This window comes from Marmota flaviventris, chromosome 9, assembly GCF_047511675.1.
Source record: "Marmota flaviventris isolate mMarFla1 chromosome 9, mMarFla1.hap1, whole genome shotgun sequence".
NCBI lineage: Eukaryota > Metazoa > Chordata > Mammalia > Rodentia > Sciuridae > Marmota > Marmota flaviventris.
Window position 1 is genome coordinate 62,266,438 of NC_092506.1, and position 12,823 is coordinate 62,279,260.

Here is a 12,823-nt window from a genome sequence, read left to right on the forward strand (position 1 = left end):
AGTATGGACTTTAGAGCAACATACGCCTGGAACCCAATTCTTAGGTCTTACCTTTATTTTCTCCTCTGTAAAAAGGAATGAATGCTATGTTCTAAGGATTAAATTAGACAGCCTACCTCAGGACAGTCACTAGCACACAAGAATGGGGTGCCAGACACTGTTTCTAAGCTCACCACCAATATTAATTCTTTCAACAATTCTATGAGGAAGGTCCAAACTAATGTTTTGAGGCTTGTGAGGAAAGCATACAATACACACATACACAGACAAGAAAAAAGATTTTGAGATGTTAAGTAACTTTCCCAGTTAGGGGTGGTGTATTTGCCTATAATCTCAGTAACTCAGGACTGACTGTGGCAGGAGGATTGCAAATTCAAGGCCAGCCTCAGCAACTCAGACCCTTTCTCAAAATAAAAAATAAAAAGGCTGATGATGTAGCTATGTGGTATATGCCCACTGAAGAGTTTTATCCCCAATACTAAAAAAAAAAAAAAAAAAAAAAGTGTCCAGTCACACAACTAGTAAATTGTGTAAAGGGATTGACAGCACAGACTCTGGAACTGGATTGCCTAAATTAAATGTTCAATAAATATTAGTTATAATCACTCAATAAATGGTAACAATTTTTATTTATTTTTTGTTACTGGGGATTGAACTTGGAGTGCTCTTACTACATGGCTACATCCCCAATTTTTTTTTAATTTAGAGGCAAAGTCTCACTAAGTTGTCCACGCTGGCCTCAGACATTTTTTTTTTTTTAATTTTTATTGTTGGTTGTTCAAAACATTACATAGTTCTTGATATATCATATTTCACACTTTGATTCAAGTGGGTTATGAACTCCCATTTTTACCCCGTATACAGATTGCAGAATCACATCAGTTACACATCCATTGATTTACATATTGCCATACTAGTGTCTGTTGTATTCTGCTGCCTTTCCTATCCTCTACTATCCCCCCTCCCCTCCCCTGGCCTCAGACATTTGATTCTTCTGCCTCAGCCTTCTGGGATTACTAGGTGTGTGCCACCACACCCAGCTATATGTTTTTTTGTTTTGTTTTTGGTATTGGGGATTGAACCCAGGGGTGCTTTACCAGACTATACCCCCATTCCTTTTTTATTCTGAAACAGGGTTTTACCAAGTTGCTGAGAACCTAGCTGATTTGCTGAGGCTAGCCTCAAACTTGCCATAGAACTGCACCACCTTGCCTGGCTCCAGCTTTCATTAAAGGCTCAACTTGACTAACTTCCTCCTCTTCTTTGAGATTCTTGGTGACAGCTCTAGAGCACACTGCTTCCTCCCTCTGATGATCCACAGCATTGAGTACACACAGACCCAAAGAAACACGTTTATATATTCACCTGATCATCCCCTTTGGCCTTAAATAAGATTCTACTGTTTCTTTAACTCCTCATGTCCTCTTCTCTTTCTTTCCTTCTTTCCTAAAAATACCAACACAAAGGTTCAAATTTTAGGGCTTACTATACTTCAGGTTTGGGTTTTTTAAATGTAGGTGCTCAAAAAGTATTTGTTATTAATAATGATGAAAGCATTCTAGCTTCTGTGGCTAGAGCCACTCCCCTAACCTTCTTCTCACTCCCAAATGTCTCAAGCGGCTATTCAGGAATAGCGGGTGGTCTCACTGAAGAAGAATGAGAAGTGATGGCAACTTCTATAATAGAACACAAGCCCCTGAAAAGAGGCAGTATCATTCAGCTCCAGCAATTTGTTGTCAAGTAGAAATATAAGCTCTGTGTTCATAGCATCTCCATTTTTCAAAAACTGAAAATCTGTATTTTAATGTTAAACATACTTTTAAAATGTCAGGCCAGCTTTCTGTATTGGTTGAGTTGGGGGAAAATTCTGCATCTGTTAATCAACAGAGTCTGGCATGTAACAGGTACTCAATATTTTTTGAGTAAGTTTCCATGTTGGCTTTCTTCCTTTATTAAACAGAATAAAACACTCAGAGTAGGTGATAAAAAGACAGAGGCACTCACATCACTGCTGGAAGCTAAATTAGTTGGTCCAGTGTTGTTTTATTTCCATCTCTCAAACTAGACCCTAAGAAACATGAAGGCAGAGATCACATTCCAACACAGTGCCTTAGAAATACTTGATATAATTGAACCCATGACTGAAAAATTGAAGACCTGATTATGTAACCAATTTAACTTCAGTTTGTGAATTTACTTCTAAAATTAAAACATCCCTATAATCATCTTAGTATTTGGCACACTGACGCAAGAGGTGGGGTAAGGGAGCTTCCTTTACCCCACTTCTTGTTATACATGGCAAATATTGGTGGAACAAGAAGGGTGAGAATGTGTGAGATCTGACCATTAAACATGGCAGTTCAGTATGGTAGTCATATCCAAATTTATGGTGTCTGGCTCTCAATCCTAGTCCAAAAGACCATCTCCAAGTTTGACACCTCCTGGCCCATACTCCCACCATGATCTATGTGCTGGTTTCTGCAGGACCATCCTCTGGGGACAGGTGGTTTGGGTCTCAGCGGTGGGTGCTAACTTGCTCTTTTCTTCTCTGTAGCTCCTCCCGCCGCTTTGCCTGCTGTTCATTCATGCAATCCCTGAAGGCCTGCACCTGTGGCTGGCACTGCCGCCAGTCCTGGTGCTGGGCCATGCACTCCTGCACTGCAAAGTGGGAGGCAGCACAGCCAGAGCGGGAGATGAGCTGGTCCAGAGGATCTACTTCTTCATCCTCCTTCTTCACCTGTCGGGCCCAGTTATGGCCTTGAGGGACTGAGGTTGACATCTTGAAGTCTAGAACATCAACAGAGACAAGGTAAGAATATAATTATGATTATAATAAGGTCCCTGTGTCATAAATAGCACCAACTAAACTGCACTATTAGAGCTTGCTTATGTATTTATCTCCCCTAGAAGACTAAGCTCTTTTTTAAAATATTTATTTTTCAGTTATAGGTCAACACAATGCTTTTTATTTATTTTATGTGGTGTTAAGGATTGAACCCAGTGCCTCACCCATGGTAGGCGAGCGTCTACCTCTGAGCCACAACCCCAGCCCGAAGACTAAGCTCTTTGAGGAGAGATATTGAGCCTGATTTACTTTGGTGTCCCCAGCAGTAGGCCTGGCAGAAAAAACAGGCCTAGAAAATGGTTCGTATTGAACAACATTATATATTTGAGAGTGCTTTAAACAGCATTCAATAAGCTCAATAAATTCTGCTGATGGAATATGAATTAAGTGAAATGTCATCTTTTTGGAGAAGCCATCTCTGACCTACCTGAAAAGAACTAACCGTTAGTTATTGTTGTCTCCTTTGGCTTTATTCTATGCCTGAGGAAGAATAAGTTTAACACTTGGGATGATACCCAAATACGGGTAGGTTTTGACATGGGAGGAATGGAAAGAGTTCACTTTGAATGTAATAAAACATTCAGACGCCAGGGCAAGAGTTCAGTCTATAGAGTAAGTGAAAATGCTTTGTCAGCTATGCCCAAATGTGAGGTATGTTTGCCCAGAATATGTCCCCAAGATCATCTGCTTCACAGCAGTCAAAAGAAAGTAGCAGAGCTGGGTGCAATGGTGCAAACCTGTAATCCCAGTGGCTAGGAGGCTAAGACAGGATATTGCAAGTTCAAAGCCAGCTTCAGCAACTTAGGTCCTAAGCAATTTGACAAGCCCTGTCTCCAAATAAAAAATAAAAAGACCTGGGGATGTGGCTCAGTGGTTAAGTACCCCTGAGTGCACTTTCCAGTACCAAAAAAAAAAAAAAAAGAAAGAAAGAAAGAAAGAAGCAAAGAACTTAAGAAACATATGAAGAGAAATGATTACCCTTTCACAAATTTTGTCATGATGAGCTAGCTGTAAAAGAGCGTTAGAATTTCTTTTTTTTTTAAAGAGAAAGTGAGAGACAGAGAGTAAAGAAAGAATTTTTTAATATTTATTTTTTTTTTTTTAGTTATCGGCGGGCACAACATCTTTGTTTGTATGTGGTGCTGAGGATCGAACCCGGGCAGCACGCATGCCAGGAGAGCGCGCTACCGCTTGAGCCACATCCCCAGCCCCGTTAGAATTTCTTAATGCCTCTCTTGTGTCTCATTCATTCAACAGATAATTTTTTTTTTTTTTTTTTTTTTTGGTGCTGCTGAAGATGGAATCCAGAACTTCACACATGCTAAGCAAATGCTCTTACAACTGGGCTACATTCTTAGCCCCAGAAGATGATTATTGCGTACCTACCATGTATCAGTCACTATGCTAGAGTATCCAAAAAAGATATAGTTCCTGTTTACAATGTAGATAAGTAAGCAGACAGTTTCAACATGTGTATAGATAGCTAGGATTGGGAACACAGTGGAGGGGTACTTAATCCAGATACAGGGCAAGAATAGGCACAGAAGACTTCCTGGAGGAAGTGATTTAAAAAAATGAGACTTAAAGGATAAGTGGGAGTTGGCTAGAGATGGGAAGAATATTTCTGGCCAGTGGAAGATAGAGACAGAATTTAACATATAAGAGGAACCAAAAGTTCAGTGATGGGCCTGAGGGTGCAGCTCACATGTGTGAGGCCCCAGGATTTGATCCCTAGCACCACAAAACACACAAAGAAAAAACCTGGCTGGAGATGAGAACAAGACCAGAAATGAAAACTGGTAAAATGACTAAGCATCTCATCATAGAAAGGCTTTGCAGGCCATATTAAGGAGTTAGGACTTTTATCCTAAGAACAATGGGGAAATCACAAGAGGAATTTAATCTCTACACAAAATTCACTTGCTTTGAAGGCAGTATAATTTAAGGGAAGAAAGGAAATGGCTTTGAAATAGACATGGATTGGAAACCTTGCGTTGTCACTGTTTCATTGGATGCTCTTGTGCAAGTCACTTAGAAACCTCTTTTGAAAAACAGATGATAATGTTTGTAAGGAGATTGACGCGAACAAAAGTTTAAATATATGAGAGTTCCTATTACTGTATATGTTTCCGCTTCCTATGACATTGTGAGCTCTTCAAAGGCCAAGAGCAAATCAATGAAATCAAGAACGGTGGAAAGGAAAGTACCTTGGATTCTAAACAAAGAGATCCAAATTCAAATCCCAGTACCACGCCTTACCGTGTAATAATTTTCATTACTCATTAATAATGCTTAACTCGCAGAATTTAAGTATTAACATAATGAATGAAAAATGCTTTGGGCTACAATAGGCTTTGTAAACGCTATCTTAAGATCCCCCCCTCCATCATCTGATTTCAGTCTCCTGTGGAGTAAAATGAGGGCGACCCCTGCTCAGAATTCAGGGCAGGTGAGATAGCTGGCAACTGAACAGTGGAAGTTGGCTTGAACTAGGAAGGTACAGAAAGGATCGGAAAGCAGAGCAATCCAGGTTAGGTCACCTTAAGCTCCTCTGCCACTTTAAGGAGAGGACGCAAGCGTGTACGGCAGCCGCGTGCGCCCGCGTTCTGTCCGCAGTGCCTCCCGGCGCAAGGACTAGGGGTGTCGTGCTCACGGAAAAGGTGGGAGGAGAGGACCCAAATGGAGCGACGGCGCAGGTTCTTCAGGCAGTTAGAGATCCTCAGCGTCTCTCCACAAGAACCAGCCCCTCACGGCAGCACGCCGACGGAAGGGCAAGATAATGCATTTTCATTGGTGGTTTCTCCGTGTATTTCCCGCCCTCCGTTCCTACCGCCTGTTTGGGGGCTCCACTTCCGGGAAGGGGCGGAAGAGGCGGGCTAATGGAGGCGGGGTCAAGATGGCGGCGCCTTTGAGGATTCAGAGCGACTGGGCCCAAGCCCTCAGGTGAATCCAGGCCCAGATCAGGGTCAGAGGAGGCGGGTAACGGATGTTGCCTTAACGTCAAGGAGAGCCATGCCTGACCTGGATATCCACAGAGGTTAACCTTCAATTGTTGAGGAAGCTGGAGGCCACAAGGTCCAGAAAAAAAGTCCCAAACCCGCATGGTTATTGCTTTTCATTCTTTGCAGTTGTCCTGAGGCCAAGGGAATACGTACGCACTGTGTGATCCCTGCGTAAGAAATAGTATCAATGAGTGGACAAACTGGGAGACAGGAAGACATTTGGCCAAGTAGTCATTTTGAAAATATTTCTTGGTCATCAGTTATTTGTAAAAGTTCCAGTACTCACTACCACTTTTGTGTTTTATGGACTCTATTTTCGTGCGCCCCCAGCGCCCTATTAGATGTATTGCACAGTTCTGTTCAGAAAACCATGCCAAGTCCAGGCCCTGTCCTAAAGCTCAGTGGAGCTCAGATGTGTATTCTAAATTTAAGTGATAGTTCCTGCCCTTCAAGAAGGTGACATTTAATTGGAACTACGCAGTAAATCATTCATTCATTCATTTAATGTATATTTGTTGATCATATACTGTGCCAATTATTTCTCTAGGTATCAGGATGAATACAGCAATGCCATAAATGACAGTTGCTGTTACTAATTGATTAGTAACTGTTATCACTATTGAAACAATGGTGAAGATGGATGAAACACAGCCTCCTGCACTTAAGAAATTTATACTTTGGTAGGTGGGACTAACCAAAATACACATTACTTATTAGTGTGCAAAATATGATGTTATAAATGAATAACAGTACCATTAAGTGCCACAAGGTACCTATGAAACAATTCAGGATCAGAATCAAAGGCAGCTGCTCATGTGATAGAAGGCTGCTGTCAACCTGGAGCTTTCTGAGTTAAAGGTCTAGGTCCTTTCCATCTTACCTAAGAGATCAGGATTTAGAGGATTTGGAGTCATGCATTCTAAAACATGTAAAAAGTCAGCATGAGGTTTTAGAAAGAACACATATTGTGAACCAGTTCCAGATTTCAATTCTTACTTCATAGCTAGGGGTTTGGGGCAAGTCACTTATCCCAGACCCTCAAGTTTTTGCATTTAATATGGGGATAATAAAAGGTATCTTGTTTGGTTTTTGTAAGGAATAATTATGCTATATGCAAAATGTCTAACTCTTGTTTTATAGTTATCTCAATAAATGCCTAAATATAAATAATCTTGATTTTTTTCAAAGCAAGCTCCCTGTTGATCAAAGTATTTGAGAATCGATTTAACTAGTGATATCTATTCATTAAATACTTAATCCACAAATATTTCTTTAACAATAAAATTTGACTGTCTTAAAATAATGTATGCCTGGATGGGAGATTAGACTAGATCATGTTTAGGTACAATGAACAAACTGAAGGTTATATGACCTTTCTCCCAAGTGTCATTCTTTTCAACTTTGAGCCTAATTAGGCTTTTGTCTCTCTTCATAGGAAAGATGAAGGGGAGGCCTGGCTGAGCTGTCACCCTCCAGGTAATGTCTATAAATCTATTTGTTCTCCTTTGAAAAAAAGATTTACTACCCCTAGTACAAAGCTGCCTATTTTTTGCTGGCCCACCCTTCTGGCACAATGCTTATAGTTTACAAACATGCTTGAGTAGTTTGTATTTTACTGAAATAATTCCAACTCCTCTATTCTAGAAGGGCTTCAGATTGTGTTTTCCATTTGTAAGCCACAGATGTTTATGGAGATATTATTAATGCTTTTGTGTGTGGGAGAGAGAGAGAAAGAGAGAGCATATATGAATGAGATATTGGGGATTGAAATCAGGGCCTCTCATACACTAGGCAGGTAGGCTACCACCACGCTACTTCTCCAACCTTTTTTTTTTTTTTTTTTTGCCATACTGGTGGTTAAATTCAGTGGTGCTCTATCACTGAGCTGTGTGTGTAGCACTTTTTCTTTTTTATACAGGGTCTCACTAAGTTGCCCACATTGATCTCCAACTTTTGATCCTTCTGCCTCAGCCTCCAAAGTAGCTGAGATTACAGGTACCACTGCACCTGTGCTGGTGCATTTTAATTAGCCCATTAGCCTTTATGTGATATATTCTACAGTTTTTTTATCTAATTTTTTTGGTGGTACTGTGTATTGAACTTAGGAGCACTTTACCATTAAGCCATATTCCCAACCCTCAAGGCCTCGATAAATTGATGAGGCTGACCTTGAACTTTTGATCCACTTCCTTAGCTTCCTAAAGAGTTGGGATTACAGGCATGTGCCACTTCATCAAGCTGAGAAAATATTTTAAACATAGAATCTTTCTTGAGGAAATTGGTGCTGTATGGATGAAGCTAAAAATCTCATAGTCCAGAGCTTTTTTTTTTGTTTGTTTTGTTTTGTTTTTTAAAGATGGAAAATAATTGAAGAAAGAGCAATTTTTAAAATACAGTTTGAAGCTAGATGTGGTGGCACATGCCTGTAATCCCAGATTGAGTTAAGAGGATGGCAAATTTGAGGCCAGCCTCAGTAACTTGGCAAGGCCCTAAACAACTTAGTTAGATCCTGTCTATAAATAAAATATAAAGACTGGGGATGTAGTTCAGGGGTAAAGTGGTTCTGGTTCAATCCTCAGTACCTAAATAATAATAAATAAAATGTAGTTTGGAGGTAAAGGAAAGAAGGATTAACTGAATAACCAATATCTTTGAAGAAAAAGAAAGAGATTGAATTACATGTCTAACTCTAGCCAGGAAGTTAGACATGTAATTGTTATATGGGCTTTGATTTGAATATAAAAGTCAAAAGAATGGACAAAGTGTTTAGCTTCATTCTAGTGTCTGCATATGTTTATATTTAGGACAGTATTTCATTCAGTTCATATGACTGCAAAAATTCTATTTAGGCATATTTTCTAGAATACTGAAGTTTAATTATTTATGATGTGTTATATAGTGTATATACTGTTGGCAAATACACATATATATGATGATCTTCACCTTTCATCCTGGAAGAATTCCATTTCATAGCCATAAAAGCAGGTTGAGATCACTTCAGCAGCTTTTTCTATAAATGTTATATCTCTAAATCTCCATTCCTAACTTTTAAATCTTTTAGCATATTCACTCCCAAAATAGGTTTACTCTTTCTACCTCACCTGAATTTCAACACAGGTATCTGTTTTCCTTTCATGGGCCAATTTCATTATAGGTTCCATCTATACAGATGCTTGAATTGGGTCTGTAAGGAGAAAAATAATAAGTTCTTATAATTTTTTAAGACAAACTTTTAATTTTTTTTTCCCATGTAGGGAAACCATCTTTGTATGGCAGCCTAACTTCTCAAGGAATTGGCCTAGATGGTATCCCAGAGGTTACAGCCTCAGAAGGATTTATTGTAAATGAAATAAATAAGGTAAGTTTTTATGTCTTCTAGATGGCATGCTATTCAGAAGTATGGCCTTACCTCTATATCTACTTCAGATATTTACACTGTTATCTATATATGTGTCATCTCTATTTTATTTGTATAATAATCATACTGTTTGCTCCTTTGAATGTCAAGAGTTTTCTTCTTGTCTTTAATTATATTTACTTTAAAATGGAAATGTATTTCTTCTTATTTACCTTGCACCAGCTGTGATAATAACAAACTACATATACAATTTTGAATTTTCTTGTAGCCACATTAAAAAGGTAAAAGAAATAGGTGAGCTTAATTTTAATAATCTACCTTACTTAACCCAATATGTCTAAAATATTATTTTAATTTTTAAATAATATACATATTTACTAATAAGGTATTTTATATTACTTTTTAAAATTTTCACAATTTTCTATTTTACATTTATAGCACATCTCAATTCAAACTTTTTTTTAATTAGGAATGACTTGATCTGTATTTATATTTCATAAGATTTACAGTTGAGCTGGTGGGGTAGTGCGTTTAGTTACATCCCAGCAAGTCAGGTTGCTAAGGCAAGAGGATCACAAATTGGAGACAATCCTGGGTGATGTAGCAAGATTCTGTCTTAAAAATAAAAAGTATTGAGGATATAAGTCAGTAGTAAAGCACCCCTGGGTTCAATCCCCACTCCCAAAAATAAAATAAAATTTACAATTGAAAGCATAGATTCATAGGGGTTAGAGAGTGTAGCTCAGTGGTAGAGTATGTCCTCAGTGTTTGTGGGGCCCTTGGTTCAGTCCTTAGCACAAAAATCCTCCCTGATTTTATATGGGTACATATGCCTGTACTCCTGACTGCTTTGGAGGCTGAGGCAGGAGGATCACAAGTTCAAGGCCAGTCTTGAAAATTTAGAGAGACTGCCTCAGAAGTGAAAAATATTTTAAAGGGTGGACTGGGGATATAACTCAGTGGTAGAGCACCCACTAGGGTTCAGTCTGCAGTACTGCGAAAAAAAATTCATATTGTTGCAAACATACCTAAAAGTTTTCTTTTTTAGTACTATATCACTGAGCTAAATACTCAGGCCTTTTTATATTTTATTTTGAGACAGGGTCTTGCTAAGTAGCTTAGAACCTCACTGGCCTTGTATTTAATTTATTTATTATTTATTTTTTGTTTTTGGTACTGGGGATTGAACCAAGGGGTGCTTAACCACCAAGCCACATCCCCACCCCTTTTTATTTTTTATTTTGAGACAAGGTCTCTAAGTTTCTTAGAGCCTCACAAAGTTGCTGAGGCTGGCTTTGAACTCACAGTTGTTCTGCCTTAGCCTCCTGTGTCACTGGGATTACAGGTATGCACTACCATGCCCAGCTTTAATTTTTAAATTAAACTTCACGTTAAATAAAATTTAAAACTTAGTTCTTCATTTGCACTGGCGTATTTCAAGTGTTGAATAGCCCGAATGTGCCTAGAATCTACCATATTGGATAGTATAGCTTCACGAACTACATCTGGCTAGGTCTTGGTGAAAAGTGTACATTAATAGTATATTAATAGTATTTAAGAGTTTTTCTCATTTGTTTTTGAGGTAAATAGATGGCTAAAGTATTACAGAACTCATGATCTACCTTTTCATACTCATTCTAATGGCTATAATCAGTGTGCTCTGGTGAGATGATTCCCAAAGGGTGAACCAGTCTTTTATTTATTTTTTATTTCCTTTTATTTTTTTGTGTATATTTTAATTTTATTTTTTGGTTTTAAGATATTTGAGTATACTGACAAGAATAGAGAATACTTTGTTATTTACATAAGATTTTTACCAAATGTGCATTCATTACCCTTTGTGTGCTGGGTTATAGGCTTCATGTTACATATTTTCATAAGCAGCTATGGTTGTAGAAAGTGTCAGAAGATCTGAGTTTAAGTCTTAGTTAACTCTGATACTTATTAGGTTTGTGATTTTGGACAAATAAAAGTTACCTGAGTCTCAATTTTTTCATCTAGATCACAGAGATAATACTGTACCTCATAGAATGGTTAATGGAGAGTTAGGATACAAATGATAAAACTGTAGAATATTGCAAAAAAAAAGTTATTTTTATCATAATAATCCTGTGGGCTTGGCATTTTAAATTTCCATTTTTTTCAGATAAGTGTTATACTCAGGTTAATTAATCCCTATTAATCAAAGTCAAACTGTATGCTGGAATTGAAACCCAGTTTTATTGATTCCAACTTCAACACCACCTTGCAAGTCTCTGGTATTCTCAGATGTTTTGCCAGTATCCATCCACAGCCTGGATACTGATTTTTATATACCTTTTTTTCTTAAGTTTTCAAAATTCTATGCATATTTTATACTTGTAGCACATCTCAGTTTAGACTCTTTAAGTTTTTTATTGGAAATACTTGATTTATATTTCTTCCCTTCATACTTAGGCCTGGATACAATCCTAATCTCTTCAAACATCATTGCTAATTTCTGCTGTGAACCTGCTGGGTGGGTTCAGACAGTAAGTGCTTATGGTTGAACATTAATTTGTTTCCTAACTGCCATGAGTCACTTTGCTATTTGATGTTGCTACAGTGTTTTGTTAAATAGTATACCTGTCGTTATGCTTAAATGCCTAACTCTGGAATATAAAAAAAATTGACTTTGAATTTCATTCTAGTGTGGCATACTCACTTTTCCCTCCTTGGATTTGTCTGTTTTGATATCTCCTGCAGCTTTCCTTTAAATTTTTTTTTTCATTAACAGCATGATTGTCTACTGCTGACATTGGAAGATAGCTCAGTATTTATCTTCTTCCATAGTCTGTTTATGGATTAATGGTTGATTTGTAAGGTTGATAAGCAGGAGAAAATCACTGATTCTTGAAATTTTTCATGTAATTTTCCCCAAAGAAATGAAGTCTTCTGGGCTGGGGTTGTGGCTCAGTGGTAGAGTGCTCGCCTAGCATGCTTGAGGCACTGAGTTCCATTCTCATCATCACATAAGTGTAAAATAAAGATATTGTGTCCACTTAAAAAAAACTAAAAAATAAATATTAAAAAAAAAAAAAAAAAACAAGAATGAAGTCTTCTGAGAGCAAACCCAGTTTTTACAAAGGTCTGAACATTAACCTTTTGGAACTCCTTGCATCCATGCTGGTATGACTATTTAGCCAAGAGTTTAGCTGACACATCAGTTTCTGGTGTAGGAGGTAGTTTTGAATCCAGGTCAGCTGTCTTGCAGCTATATGGGCTTTGTCATGCAGTTAGAAGCAGAAACTAATTTAGTGAAAAGACTGTAGGCAGCCAGGCATGGATATGCTGGCTAAGAAAGTGCTGTTTGTGTAGATATTCTAATTGTCATTTAAAAGGAGTAGATGGCCTGTAATGAGAACATAATTGATTTTCAGTAATGAAAATATGATTTTGAAGCTGTTCTTTCTAATGTAATGTGAGGATCTGTGCCTGTTGGATATAAAAAGGTTCAGAAAATCTTGATTATTGAAGGCATGTTCATTGCCCTCCAGAATTTCCAGAAAATCTGAAGTACTGTGGCAGAAGATATAACAGATTAGGGGCTCTTTAGTGAGTTAGCTCCTCATAAGAGATATACAATTAAGTTGTATTCTG

General features: G+C 38.0%; 2 protein-coding genes across 3 annotated transcripts in view; one reads left to right on the forward strand and one right to left on the reverse strand.

Annotated features, from left to right (window-relative positions):
• Nucleotides 1–2,023: 2,023 nt before the first annotated feature.
• Nucleotides 2,024–5,669, reverse strand: Coa4 (cytochrome c oxidase assembly factor 4 homolog). Its single transcript, XM_027942630.3, has 2 exons — nucleotides 5,386–5,669; nucleotides 2,024–2,787 (listed from the first exon to the last, which is right to left on the reverse strand). The coding sequence occupies exon 2, from the start codon at nucleotides 2,777–2,779 to the stop codon at nucleotides 2,516–2,518; it is 264 nt and encodes an 87-aa protein (XP_027798431.2). The 5' UTR covers nucleotides 2,780–2,787; nucleotides 5,386–5,669; the 3' UTR covers nucleotides 2,024–2,515.
• A 46-nt stretch (nucleotides 5,670–5,715) lies between these two features.
• The window catches only part of Paaf1 (proteasomal ATPase associated factor 1), a 28,683-nt gene continuing 21,575 nt past the window's right edge, over nucleotides 5,716–12,823 (forward strand). The window contains exons 1-4 of one of the 2 annotated variants that reach the window (XM_027942723.2): nucleotides 5,731–5,788; nucleotides 6,395–6,527; nucleotides 7,283–7,323; nucleotides 9,102–9,205. In XM_027942723.2, coding sequence (XP_027798524.1) covers nucleotides 6,475–6,527; nucleotides 7,283–7,323; nucleotides 9,102–9,205 — 198 coding nt within the window. In that variant the 5' untranslated portion in view covers nucleotides 5,731–5,788; nucleotides 6,395–6,474. Of the gene's footprint in view, nucleotides 5,789–6,394; nucleotides 6,528–7,282; nucleotides 7,324–9,101; nucleotides 9,206–12,823 lie in introns of both variants that reach the window. The other variant, XM_027942724.3, reaches the window with a different exon arrangement.